At 36.4% G+C, this 15,409-nt stretch overlaps 1 protein-coding gene across 2 annotated transcripts in view; it reads right to left on the bottom strand.

Annotated features, from left to right (window-relative positions):
- Positions 1–6,176: 6,176 nt before the first annotated feature.
- The window catches only part of NXPH1 (neurexophilin 1), a 279,576-nt gene continuing 270,343 nt past the window's right edge, over positions 6,177–15,409 (bottom strand). For both annotated transcript variants that reach the window (XM_079151498.1, XM_079151499.1), the window contains one exon: positions 6,177–8,720. In XM_079151498.1, the coding sequence (XP_079007624.1) occupies positions 7,959–8,720 (762 nt within the window). In that variant the 3' untranslated portion in view covers positions 6,177–7,958. The remainder of the gene's footprint in view (positions 8,721–15,409) is intronic.

A 15,409-nucleotide genomic window follows, 5' to 3' on the forward strand; every position in this document is an offset into this window, starting at 1 on the left:
ACCCTATCCTTGGAATGCTCATCTGCTACATACCCACATGCCTAGCTCCCTGACTTTCTTGGAATGTCACCAAAGGAGAGTCACCTTTATAATCAACCAATATTAAAAATATATAAATTAATGAATAGACCTTGAGTTTATCTTCATAGTATTATAACACATTCATTTAGTGAGTGCTTCTCCCACTAGATTGCAAGGGAAGTTGAAGTCAGGACTTCGTTCCTGATTGTTCCCTCTTAGAGCTTATGCTGATGCATGACACATGATAAGCATTCAGTAAAAGTCAAATAAATACATGAATACTGAGGTAGAAATGTACACAGATAACTTAATGTCATCACCATCTCTGCCTCCTTCATAGCCTACTCCAGAGATCCCCAGAGGCACCTCTGTGAAAATTTATAGATATTTGAAACACATTTACAAACCATGCCTCTAAATAGAAACATAATTTATCAAATGCATATGTATTTGAGTATTTCGAGGAGAGTGGAGAACATGTAGTTTGGATGTAGTGAAAAGAGTGTTAGACTTCTGGCCTTATAAGTTAGGTTGACTACTTTTCCCAGTGTACTCTCTTTTTCTTCATCAAGAGTCTACAAGATTTCCTGTTCCTTTTAGTATGTTGGCTTTTGAATATAAGTTCTTCAGTTATCCACAATCTGTAAAAAATGTGACCAGAACAAAAGGGGGTATGATTGAAAGTATGGATTGGAAACATTTATCCACTTTTTTTGTATGTCTGGAATGGTCATAGTGCAAAACCATTCTTATGATGATTATTTAAGCCAACATAAAAGTATGAACTTATACAAGATGGAAAGCACCATAAATATCTCAAAATCCTCTGCAGTCTAAATGATTTGTCCTTCAATATAGGCATCTATGTATTAAAGTCACTCTGTGTCACAGTGTACTAACATTGTGAGTTCTGCAAATTATACATCTAGAAATTCCACTGAATGAATGAAATATCTAGCACATGTTAATTTCATGTCATATAATCAGTTGTGTAAAAAATAAAATTTTAGTGTTCTATAAATTTTCATCAGAAACCCAAATTCCACCATATAGATAACCCTACAATCTCAGCCAATTGATATCAATTTCAGTCTGTCTTGGGGTTCTCCCAATCTGCTCCCGAAGTCACATAAAACCTTCATAGGGCATAGATAATTCCCTGGAGTTTGCAGGAGATGGTGGCTGTTTCTCATTCACTATCCACCCATCTTGGCTTCCCCAGGCACCCACATTCCATCAGGTCTTCAATAGTCAGGGCTGGTAGATTGCTCCTGCATGCTCCTGTTCCAACTTCAAAGTCTTGTGAGTACACAGGGTTCTGTCAAGTTAGGTTACTCTTTTATGCAAACACACACACACACCCCCACACACACACAGAGGAACAAACTTCCTGCTGCTGTCATGAGACTTACGCCCCCCAGTCCTCATGTCCTCTATACTCCATGAAGCCACCTCAACTGTGTTCCAAGGCTTACTGGTTTCCTGAATTTTATACCAGAAGCAAAGACCTTCTGCTGTCAGATCCCTAAACTCTTAAGAGTGAAAACTGTTTCTCTGGGACACAGAACCATTTACCATTTTATCTCCACTAGTGAATTCCTTTACTTATGGTGTGAATAAGAAGCAACTATTCTAAGTGGAGGAATGAAGGAAGAGTGGCAAACTTTAACAGATACGATTCAGGACTTGTGCCCATGTATTTCAAGGTTTCTCTTTTAGTATACACAACTCAAGTCACAAACAGAAATATGTTTTTGGTCAAAATGACTGCTTTTGTCAAATTTTCAAAAATAAATTCACCTAGTATTTCCTTCTTTATTTTTTCACTCTAGTACAGCAGAGACCTGATTGTAGAAAGCTGTAGTTGCCTTAGTTGGAGGAAGCGCCCATTCCAAAAGAAGTAAAACTGTACGTATGAGGTGGGGGAAAATATATTAAAAAGTCTCACTAAAAATGGTAATATTTGAAAAATACCCGACCCCTCCCCACAAAATAGCTCTGTGAACAAAGAAAATGAAGAACAACATTTTAAAGACAACTAATCTCCCAGTGTTTTATAATTTATATAGAGTGAAATATTATAAATATTTTTGACTGGAACACAAGTGTTATTTTAATGATTAAGTTTTATTTTCCCTAACATTTGGAGAAATAATGGAAAGATGGAGATTAGCTCAGGTGATAATGGAGAGTTCATAGACTCTTTATAAACTGGTAGAATATAAGCATGATTCTAGTTAAAACAAGAGAGTATAATTTGCCTTCTCACTGTTTCTCTGAAATAATGTTGGTTTTGTACATAAGCAAATAAGTGGAAAAAATTAAATGAGTCTAAGTATCTCTGTCATAGAGAACTAGGGTACAAGAGAGAAAAGCATCAATCATATTCTAGTTCCTGTTTTTATGTATAGATCTGGGTTTCTGTCAAACCTGAGAAAGTAAAGCAAGAAAATGGAAGTTTTCTGACATGTTTGTTTTAGGAATAAGATGTTGCAAGCAAGAAAAAATAAAATATATCAGAAGATTGAGCCATCCTTTCAAATTTTCCCATCCACTCAAGCTTTATGCAGGAATGCCCTCCTGCATTTTTGTTTTGCCTCTGTGAGAACGCACAATTCAGAGCCTATCACAGGAGAGCAGAAAGACATATTTTGAAATGACATAAAAAGAATTGAATGGAACCCTTATAAAATTACTTGAATTGCTTTTGAGGAAACTGAAATCATGTTGCTGAAAGTTTTCAAAACATTTAGCAGTATTTCCTTGAAACAAGATTCCCATGCAGGAACCTGGGGTAATTCAGAATTACATTATAGCTGTATTCATCCCTGACCTACAACTTTCAGATTTATTAAGCTTAAAGACACCTCCGACTCCAAATCAAAAATGATTTTACAAAAAGTGGTTTAGGAACAATACTGCTACACTACTAGACTGGCATAAGAAATCAGAGTTGGTTTCTGCAGAACCAGGACAAGATTTTAGGGTTTTGAGGGGTCCTGAGCAAATACAAGAAATGAAAAACCAGTTAAAGAAAAATAAATGAACTACATGAATTATCCATTTCTCTTCCACATGTTATTATGCCTGTGTTTATAATAAATAGGCTATTCATATAGAGGTCTTTCAATGCAATTTGAAGAATTTTAAAAAATAGAATAAGAATTTGACTCTATCATTTAAAATAGATAACCTGCCTTAGGTAAGTTATTTCATGCTTCTAAGCATCCATCTCCTCTTTCAACAAGAGCACAAAAGCAGTTCCTCATGGAGTTGTGAGGCCTAAGTGAGGGAGCACATGGAAACTGCTTAATACAGAATATGGCTAACCTGTTAAGTGTTCAATAAATGCCTACCTGCTGTTGCCATGAACTTGCACCCCTTTCTTTTTTGTGAGTAATAAGAGAATAGCAATTTCTTACCTCTCTTAAAAAGTTCCTGCAATATTTTTGACCTGCTTATTAGGTGTCACTTAGCAATGCTTTCCAGTGAGAACTTCTAGAACAAGGCAAAAATATTAATTTTGATAGTAAAACCGGATTTCAGAAAAGTCATAAATTTTGGCAGTAGGAGGAACAAAGACAGTTATTTTATTTAAAAAAAAATACTTATTTGGCAATGGTTGCATTCTAACAACTTTCTTGCATTATTTATTTATCACAACCACTCCCAGAGGAATCTGATGGTAAGTAAGAGTCATAACACTCGAGTTGCCCCTTTGAAGCCCTGACACAGGATCTGGAAATAAAAAGTCAGCTCCTGATAGGTGAGGATATGAATAGATGTGTATGTCTAATTCACAGTTTAGAAATTGGAAAACAGCACCTGAACTCCAATGGCAATAGCACTGTAGCCACCAACCAAAGGTCTCTAAGCCTTCTGCAGCCATGACACCTAGGGACTTTCAAGCCATCTGACAATCCTTTAGGGATGGAAAGTGCATTTCTGCAAATGCATGATTATAAATGTTTAAGTTCCTTTGGTCAAACCCAGGACAGCCAACTGCTTGGCACTACCAGTCTCATTTTTAGCTGTTTTTCTAGAACTTGCTCACTGAACAAATCAAAACTAAAATTCTTTGATTATAAGGTATCTATTCTTTCTCCTGCTTGTGAAATAATAGTAATTGCAGATCCCCGTATGTCCTCAACCCTTGCAATCATTCTTTGATACATACAGGACTCTTGAGAAAAACATGACCTAGAGATCAGGTTTCAATATTTGATTCAGGCCATAATGTAATCAATTTGTGTCACCTACAAACTAAGTACATAGTAATCATTTTTATGCAAAGTTGTGTCTTTAAATTTTTTATTTTTGAATGCATCTACTGATATATATTTTATTTAAATAAAAACATAGATAATAAATATGAAATACATTAATAGATTGATAGTTAAACAAATAAATGTCTGAAAGTGGTGTGTTAACCAAACCTTTCAAAGGTATATAAACACAGTCATTTGTATTTCCTTCAGGCTAAAACTTGGCATTCAGAGTTGATGGTGGAGATGCAAATTGCTTTTCCAAACAGCTGTTTATATTGGTTAAGCTGCTTCTTACATGTAAAGCAGTAAGGGAAAAAAGAAAAAAGAAAACACTGTCTCAGTCTTCTCATGATTTTTTTAATCTATTCTGCGCAAAAATATGGCTTACAATTTATTGCTGAAATGAAGGAACCTAAGGATTCTTAGTCCACAGTTTTAAATTTAGAAAGTATTTCAACTACTTGCAAAATAATCACTTCTAGAACTTTGTATGTACTAGAAACAGTTTTGTCCCTTCTACTCAAGCACAGAAATTCCTCCAAAAACCATGGAGCCAAAAAGGTTCAATTGAAAAAATATCATGACAATTGTTTTATCATATATAAATAAACTAAAAACATACCATTTTTCTCCATTGGTCAAGAAGCTCCAATAATCCTTTATTCCTAACAATTTTATTTTACTAAAATGTTTCAAAGGTCATTGACAAACCTGTGTTTGCATAATCTATTTCACTTAGATTATTTTTTCCTATATCTTATCCAAGATGTAGAATAATTTTTAAGATTCTAGAGAAAGTTGTTTCCTTAGTGCTGCTTAAAGTATAGTTTCCCAAACAACCAACACATTTTTAAACATAGCTAAAACTTGTCTAGTTTGTTGAATCAACAAGTTGGTCAAACAGTTTTTAAATGCAATATTTGAATCTTCATGTTGACATCTTCCTTCAACCCCTTCTTCTCTAAAACAGGAAATAACATATTAGATACAAATACATTTTCTCTTGTATCAAAGTTCTATATGCTCATGATTACTCTGTTACAGAGGGAGCATATAGATGATGCAGAAGTTTGGAAAAAATATATCAGATCTAGAAAAAACTCCTGACAGTTTGAATTTTTTTTGAATTTATGTCCTTGATGGAAGTTTGTTACATGTTTTCATTTTGTGTTTCTTCTAAAGAAAAACTACAGAAAAACAATCCAAGTCATTGTATTCTGTACATTTGTAAAAATTTGAACACATTATTTCACTGGGAGGTTAGAAAGCAGAGGAGGTGGGCAACTGAAGCTTATTTCATCTCATGTTGAATTCTGGGTTATGAAAGGATGGATCAGTTCACATAATGAAGTCATAGGCCACTAATCAAAGATCTTAAAGAAAAAAATGATTTTCCCTTTCTCACTCTCTTATTTTCTACATCAAATAACTTTTGATCATGTTGATAAATAAACTCCAAAATAATAAAATTTATCTTGGCAAGTACATCCAACAGCTGGAACCCAGGAAGTTTTTATTGCCTGTTCTGCCACAGACAGTCTATTCTAATATTAGCCTCCAAATTCCATGGCAAGTTCATCTATAAATGGATATAAATGGTTATCCAGATATACTGGAGGACTTTTAGAGATGGACATTTAACAGAATGATGTATGTTTCATCTGCAGTTGGAAACTCACTTGTCAAACAAGTTACTGACTTCTCACTTTAGAATTCTATGTTTTTCCCCTGTAATATTTATATTATTTTCTATATGAAAACAGACTTATCCCTAACATGTATTAGATGAGAATAGATCAGTGTTCTTAATTTGGCTTCTTTGGTTAACTTCTGAGACTTCACATCTCAATCCCAATTTCATGGCTTTAAAACTGGTGACCTTACATATTTATGTTACCTCTTTATTTTGTTGGAGTAATGTATAGCAGTTAGTTGTTTTTTCTTTTTTTTTTTTTTTAAGAAAACTTAATGTCCAAAAACAATGCTACGTAGAAAACTTAATCTCATCTGCTATACATAAATTAAAGACTGAAGCCCTCTATTGTCCCCACGATTTTTTCAGTTGGGTTCAATTAGGGAAATGCAGTCACTATCTTCAGACATCTTGACTTGCCTTCACTTCAATCTTCCTGCTAAGTAAAGACTCTGTACAGGAAAAAAATTCAATACTTATACTTAAATTTAGGAGAACTCGATTGTCTCCTATGTCCATTTATGGGTTTTTTTTTTTTTTCTTGACTAACTAGCAAGACAATAAAACCAAAAATGTGTGCAATGCTGTATACCACAATTATTTCCCAGGTTTGAGATTGAAATAAGTAGTTTTGCCTGGGCAACTAATACCAATTTAGATAATTCTATACAAATTTAAAGACATGAGATGCAAATCCATGACTGTATTCCAGCATGTTCTTCTTGTCAGAAACATTTAAATCACCATCTTACACAGTGCATATTGAAACTCAAATTTAAGTGTTTTATTTTTATGTACATTTTGTTTTGTCCAGAAATAAAATATCTAAATACAGACAGTGTAATGCTGTATATGTATAGCTTTCAACAATACTTGAGCTGAATAAATGCTTTGTACATTGTTTGTCTTTTTAATGGAGTTCACAGCTACATTGATAAAATGAATTCCTCATATCCTTTTTTTTTCTTTTTTAACCAATAACAAGCAGAGAGACAAGTACAATTTAATATTAATAAGCAGCTCAAAGAACACTTGGTTAAACTATGTACAATACAAACCATTCATACAAATGAAGACTAGGATATTGAATTTGTTACAATATGTGTAGTAAAGATAAGACAGACACTTATAACTTACATGGTGTCTGCCTGGCATTTCCCTTCTTATATAATGATCAGAACTTGTTTTAAACAGCCTTAGCTGGTCTCAACTTCGCAAATGTCCAATGGCTGGCAATGAAAGATGTAATCCCAATGTCTGCCCACATGTAAATTCCAAATGTTTGCTCATCTTTACTGAAAACAGGCTCCTTCCATAGGAAAAAGAAAAAAAAGAAAAAAAAAAAAAAAAAGAGCCATCTTGTATCACCTTGAATGTGCCTACCGTATGCTGGGAAAAAGTTACTACACTTTGTTGTGTTCATAAAATAAAGAATACTGAGCTCTAAAGACACATTTTTCCATTTTAACAAGCATATACTCCTACAGTAGTTATTTACCAGTACAGCTACTCCAAGCAGTAGGAATGCATGAGTGGGGATTATTGATTAGCATGGACTCAAGACTTTAAAAGAGATTTCCATAATGGTGAGTGTTAGAAACATTTTCTAGTTGATCCTTTCATTTGATGATAGTTTATCCTGAACCATTATGAGTCAGACAATGAAAGCCCTCTCAACAGATGATAGATGCAAGCTGAGATGTGCATGAGTGTGCATTTGTGTACCTCTACATGTGAGAGTGTGTCCTCAAGTATGACTTTAAAATCTGTGGTGATTTACAACTATTACTGAGAGATGAAGCTGACTGGGCAGAAATTACATCAGATTGTTTTCCACTAGCGTATTTGCAGCCAGTTGACAAGAGCAGCAGTGTAGACACATTCCAGGCAACAGATGTGACCTTCTTCTTTGAGGTAACAGCCCTGTCATATGACCTTTAATTCCTCAGGCTTCAGTCTCAGCCCCTTGTTCGTCCTCACCCAGAGGGGAAGTAAGGTGTGTCACTGTGGTAGTTGTAGTCGGGGCACACTTTCTGTACTAGTTTATAATCTGTACTATAAAAGGATATGTAAATACAGATCACCTTGAAGGGCTTGGAGCAGAGCCAGGACACATGACTTTGGGTCTGCTCCTGGTAACAGGTTTTGGAAGGGTCATAGTTGCAGAGTGTGTTCTTGGTAGCCTTGTCAACCTTTTCATATTCGATTCGACAGTTAAAGGACTTGGAATCTTTGGCATCAATCACGGTTTGTTGTGCCAAGTCGAATTCCACAATTTTTGTAGGAGGCACCAGGCTGACAGATACATTCCCTTGACCAGTGGAATTATGCCTGAAATAAACACTGAATGTCCCATTTCCATGATCCACAATTTTCCCAGTTATCAATAGGTTCAGCTTCACTGTTTTGATATTGGAATGAAAATCACCCCATCCAAACATTTTCTTAAACTTGCCCGTCTTAACAATGGGCCTTCTCTTGGCCCTGGGCCGAGGCTCTTGAAGGTCTGTGGAGTTCCTCAGCCAGTCCCAGAGGTCTTGTTCAGAATAAGGTTCTGGGGTGTCATATCGCAGGTCCAAATCTGTATCATTTTCTTTGCCACGAAAAGTCTGTGACAGGAGTCGGCTGATAGATAAGTCTTTGCTGCTTTCTGTCCATATGTGCTTTAGTGTGGATTTGCTGCTTCCCGACTTCAGAAGTTCTGACTTTCCACCATTCGTTAAATTGGCACATGTAACCTAGAAATGGAACAGAAAATTGGCATTTATATCTCTGCATCTGAGATCACCTAACACAGAGATCCAAGCCCTTTCTCAAAGGCTCAGAATTAAATGACACTTTTCTTTTTTAAAATGCCTCCAGTATCTAGCCAATATTTATTAAGATGTAACAAAATGCCACTTCTATTTTTATATAATAGTAGAAGGGGAACGGTGTGGGTGGATGAAATCCACTAAACATGACCTAGAAGTATATATAAAAACATTGACTAGTGGAGGAAAAAGATCACCTAGCATGAGAAAACCAATTAAATTCAAGCACACATCAAACTAACAATTTCTAAACACCAAAATCCTAATACATTGGAAATAAAACTTTATAAATCATGATGTTCTTTTTCTTCTTCAAAATTACCATAAACTTTAAAACTGTGATTCTCTGAAATATGTTAACTAACAACTCTAGATTTTCAATTGTTCATGCCACAGTCGTTTGAAAAATTAATTTTGCATGGGACTCCAAGATACTTTAACTGACCAAAATAAAATAATATGTTTATTATCTTAAACATCTGGCATATGCTATGAGATGTAATGTTTTATCTTTTTAAATTTTTTTTTACTTGTAGATGGACACAATACCTTTATTTATTTTTATGTGGTCCTGAGAATCAAACCCAGTGCCTCACACATGTTAGGCAAGTGCTCTATCACTGAACCACAGCCCCAGCCCCATAATGTTTTATCTAAATGAACTTAAAACATGGTCTAGAAATAGGAACATAAATTAAGACATCCAATATTCAATGTCTTAGAGATAATAGAGACGCAAAACAACACACAAAATGTCAGTTCAGGTTAGATCGTGAGAGTTGTATTAAAAAAAAAGCGTTCTCCTAAAACCCCAATCTTCCCTCTTTTGGAAGAACTAGTTAATCAACTAAACCAGAGATTCAGAGGAAAGAGTGTCCCAATGGCTTCACTGGCCTAAAGTTAAAGCAGTGACTTCTGATCCTGACATAGAGGACTTACAGCCGAGGACCCAAAGGAGTCAAAACAGCCAATACAAGTAAACCATTTAAAATTCAGACTGACTGGTCTAGGTTAGGGATGCTGAGGGAAGTCTACAGGTGCCCATTAAAAAGTCAACTTTCACTATGAGCCTCCATTTCCAGGCTCCTGGAGAACCAGTCCTGAGAAACGGCCTATGTCAGACATGATTCTGATTACCACTCACAGCCTCATTGGACTCTCTAGTTTCCTTATAAACTGTTATCAAAGTAAAAGGTGATTCCTGAAAAACTTTTTAAAGTCAGACCATTAAGAACTAGAGCTGCATTGTAGAGACCCCTCTATAGGCTTAGCCATGCAGGCCTTTTGTTATGATATACCCTGGACTAGAAATTTCTTTTTATCAGCCACCAGGGTTGGAAGGAATCTATCCTAACCACGGGAGGAGCAAGACCATCGGACTTCATGGCCAGACTCCCTAGGATTCTTTCCTAGATCTACCACTTCCAAGTTGTGCCCCCTTGTGATAGAGTTCTTTAACCTCCCTCTGCCTCAGTTTCCTGTCTCTGTAAAATGAAGGTAACAATGCTGTTGATATGGTTTAGATGTGAGGTATCCCCCAAAAGGCCATGTTTGAGACAATGCAAGAAGGTTTAGAGGAACAATGATTGGGTTATGAGAGCCTTAACCCAATAAATTCCCTGATGGGATTAACTGAATGGTAACTGAAGACAGATAGGATGTGGCTGAAGGAGGTAGGCATTAAGAGGCATGTCTTTGGAGTATATATTCTGTATCTGGTGTGCAAAGCCTCTCTCTTCCTGATCATTATGTGAGCCACTTCCCTCTACCACTCTTTTCTGCCATGATGTCCTGCCTCACCTCAAGCCCTGAGGAATGTTGCCAGCTGTCTATGGACTGAGACCTCTGAAACTGTGAGCCCTCAAATAAACTTTTCCTCCTCTAAAATTGTTCTGGTTAGTCTTTTAGTCACAGCAGCAAAAAAATATGACTAAAACAGTTGTCTACTTTATAAGGTTGTCCTGAGGTTGAAGGAGCTAAGACATGTAAAACTTTAAAATAGTGGTTAGCACATGTGAAAATCACAGTAAACTTAACTGTTATTATGAATCCCAAAGTGATGTTTGAAGACAATTAGAGAAAGATCACCAAATGCTACATATGGAGATTTGATCTAAGAGTAGCTTTACCTGAGATTGTGAAGCCAAACACTGGAATCTGGATGGAATGGGACATTGATGCAAAGGGTCTTGATAATCTAATCTGGAAAGAAAGTCTCTTCAATCTTATCATCCTGCTTTTATACAAATGCCTTTGGATCAATGAGCTATTCACCACATGCTAGCAAGTAGTTTCTTCCTTGTCCAGTTCATTCTGAGACAATGTGAGTGATATAGGACTATTTCCATCCAAGAAAGAATACCAATCAAAGCTGGTCTATTCCCAACAATGCTGAGTTTAAGAAATCTTTCAAATTTATCCCCAGGAAAATTCATTGCATCTAAGGTAAAATGAAGTTTTTATTATGAGTTTACATGCTACATCTGTACACTAAAAAGCCAAGATAGAAACACTGGATAGGCTTACACAAACCTCCCTCAACTAGTTTGCTAGCCTGCATCTCGATGTATCTGCTATGTGATCCCCAAGGCAACAGAAATGCCTCTGTGGAAGATAAAGAGGGCCTTTGTGTGCAGAAGTTACCAAAGAAGAGACAAGCACAGAACAATTGAGAATCACACCCTAAGGATGGGATGAGGCTCAGAAAGAATGGACAAATTATGGGGGGGGGGGGATGTAGGGTCATAGCTAAGGAAGCACAGACCAGTCTCATGCACACAGTCACTCTTCAAATTTTTAAACCTACCACCTACAGATATGAACAAACACCCTGGTGTGGAGCCCAAGACACCTATTACATAGTCCACTTCTGATCTTGGAGAAAATGCTGGGACTTGAGAAAAGACAGTCCTTGTTGCCAACTTTCTTTTAGCACTAGGTAACTTCTCCTTCACTTCTGCTTAACCCTTGCATTGGTATCTCTCCTCTTTCCCCAGAGGAGAAATTGCCTGCTTACAGATTCTCACTATGCCAAACATTATTCCAGAAATGGAGCATATTCAAGCAATAAATGCCTAATAATAGCAAATTGGTTGCTTTAGCAAAAGTGGTTTTTCAACATTGACTGGATATCATGTCCTAAAGGGATGAAAATTGGAAGGGAATTCTTTGGGAGAGAAGAATTATGTACAGAAATGTGTAAGGAAAAAGCATGCAATTTTCCTCCTTTCCTCCTTGCTTTATGATAAAGCCAGTTCATTGTGGGGAAGCTTTTACTATTTTACCAAAAGGGAAATCCATAGTAGACCCACAGATAATATTATTTCATTAGAATTACAAAATGAATAGAAACAACTAAAATTTTCCTGCTAATTCCCTGAATGAAGTGCACTTCAAAATATAGTATTTTTCTATAACACAGAGTAACTGTAGCATGAAATTTAAAATTAACATTAACTGGTAAGAGTAGTACGAATCTTTAAGGTTTGTGTGGGGTATATGTGTGTGTGTGTGATTTGTTTTAATAAGATTGGTTAAACAACCAAATCTGTAATTTCCTAATTAAATTACATTGTCCTTATCACAATCCTTATATTTATGGTTTAGTATAAAAATGCATATTCCCTGAAATTTCCTTGGAATTAGATAGTTTCCCACTGGCAAAAACAAATACAGGTATGTACTGGTAGTGGCTTAGGACTTACACCTCAGCAGCTACACAGGGCTGTAACAAACTGTTTCTGTGATGTTCTAGCTAACAAACCAATACTGAACTTGCCTCAGAGAAGGAGAGAAGATGCTTAGAATGTAAGTTATCAGTAGAATATGGGAAGTAAAAGGGAAAAATCACAAACGTAGGGGATACAATCTCAAGGAGGAAGAGTCACTGTATTCAAAAGGATTCTACAACTCAGACAGGCAAACCAGCTTCTGATTTCCTGCAGAATAGAAGTTGTTTGGTTCTAAGTTTCCTCTTACAACTATTGAGATTGTGAGTGTGACTCTGTAGATACACTATCTCAGTCTCAGACCAGCCTCTGATCCTTAAGAGCTATGTGCTGCACACAAGTCACCTGACTATTTCTCTTACAGAGTATGGGAGAATACCCCCCATAACCCTCAGAGGGTGGTTGCGGGGATTAAATAGGACACTTCACTTAAAGCTCTCAGAACAGGACCTGGAATGTAGGGAGTGTTCACCGTTAGTATCACTAGCTGTTATTGTCATTAGATATTCATAGAAACCCCAGGAGGAATAGCTTATGTACATGAATATCTTGTAAGAGCATTTGAGAGCAAAAAGCACTTGTAAGAAAATTTCTCTTTAGCTTAACCACAAATATAAGGCAAACAAAAAATAAATCATACTGGGAGTTGTGGAGGGGAAAACAGGGAGTAAACAGAGCTCAAGTTTCAGTTAAACAAGATGAAAAGAATTCTAGAGATATGCTGGTCAACACTGTACCTACAGCCAACACTGCTGTATGGTACACTTGGAAGCTTAAGAGGGTAGATGTGGTAAGTGTTCTTGCAAAAATAAAACACACTTAAACTCATTTTTAAAAACGGACTCTTAACTAACCCATAAACATGTATTGAGCCCTAATCAAATGTGTACTGAGATACTGGGAAAATAAAGGGAAAGAAAAAAGCATATATTTCTGAAAGGGCTGCTGTGACAACCTAACAAATATGGCAGGTTGAATAGGTAGCAAAGCTCCAGTTAACAAAGGATGGGCATAAGTTCAACTGTGAAATAGCTCAGCTACCAAACACAATGCCGGCGTTTGCCTTCTATGGGGCAACGTGAAAGCAGCGAGCAGTGCTGAGAGTCAAGAGGCCTCTGAACATCTGCTGGAGTACAGCATCAAAGCAGGTCTCAGCTATAATTACTAGCACGATCTTGAATATTCTCATTCTCTCCTCCCTTCACTCTCACTGAGATTAGGAGAGGAGCTGGGCAGGTCTAAAACAGAGTATCGATCATGAAAAACCAGGAAGGGTCCTTAGCAAAGGCTCCAGATCTGTTCAATATTAAGGACCCAGATTAATTTTGTTCCATTAATTCAAAATCTAGGTAGTGAGATGCCACTAATACTGAGTTAAATAGAGAAACACAGAGACAAAATGTTACGTGGCTCTTGCTCTCAAGGAGTTCACAATGGGGATCATTTAAGCAAATCACAGTGTGATGCTACCAGCAGTACACATGGAGAAGTCATAGTCACAGTAGAAAGAGAAGGGCAACAGAAGAGAGGATCCTTAGATCAGGGAGTTAAGAAATACTTGGGAGATCACCAGGTAGAGACTAGGTCAGAGGAGTTCTTCCAAATGTAAGGAACATAACTAACCAAAAGCACAGAACTGAAAAGAGACATGTCAAATGTAAGAGTGGAAAATAACTCCTTACCATCTAACTGAAATTTTGTGTCCTTTGACAAACTTCTCCCATCCACTACACTCCTGTCTCTGTTAACCACCATTTTAATCTCTATTCCTATGATTTTAAATTTATTACACTCCACATATAAGTGAGATCATACTGAGAGTAGATCTTCAGTATTGTCACCACATGCATACACACACACACACACAATAGGTAAGGCAATACATGTGTTAAGTGGCTTGATCTAGCCATTTCACAATGTGTGCCTTATATATATGTACATGTATATAAATATATCCAAATACTATATTGTAAACTATACTGTATATATATATACACACATTTTTGAATTGTCAAATAGAAAAAGCAAATAAAAGAAAGAAAGTCAAAAAGGAAGAAGGAAGGCAGGAATGGAAGGGGAGGGAGAAGGGAAGAAAATAATGAAGGAAAGAAGAAAGAAAGAAAAAAGTTCCTTTCTGTGGAACTTCAAGAATTTTTCTAGTGAGAAGAAATAGAACTTGGCAGAGGTAGGCCAGGGCCAAATTGCAAAGGTCCTGCTAAAACTTTATTTAATATTAAACTTGAAGGTAACAGGGAACAACTAAATATTTTTTTGCTTTGTTTTCAAGTAGGTTATCCTAGCTCTAGAAGAATCACTGGTTGGACACTGAAGGGGAATTAGTAGAGAAAGACACTGAGGGAAGAGAGACTAGTTAAATAATTGCAATACTTAATTTGAGAGACCAAGGAGCCTGAACTAAGCAGTGGCCAAGAAAAACAGACAGAACAAATAAATAGGGTTAGAAGAGATATTTCAGAGAGAGGATTAGTTAAACTGGATGCTTTATTGGCTAAAGAGAAACATGAATATGAGCAAGGTGGTACATGCCTATAATACTAGCTATGTTGGAGGCTGAGGCAGGAGGATTGCAAGTTTGAGGCCAGACTATGCAACTTGGCAAGACCCTATATCAAAATTAAATTATAAAGGGTTGGGGATATAGTTTAGTTATAGAGGATTTGCCTAGCATACACAAGGCCTGGATTTGATCCCAGTATCACACAATAACAAGGAAAAAAAACATGAAAATATTGATAATTAGTGAGTTTGCTTGCACCTGTAACAAATACAGTGCTAAGAAGACACCTGGAGAATGAAATTAAATCCCATGAGAACACTGCAGGCTGAAGTGCCTGCATGTCATTCTAATGATGCCATCCAAAAGGT

The sequence above is a fragment of the Sciurus vulgaris genome (assembly GCF_902686455.1).
Source record: "Sciurus vulgaris genome assembly, chromosome: 8".
Taxonomy (NCBI): domain Eukaryota; kingdom Metazoa; phylum Chordata; class Mammalia; order Rodentia; family Sciuridae; genus Sciurus; species Sciurus vulgaris.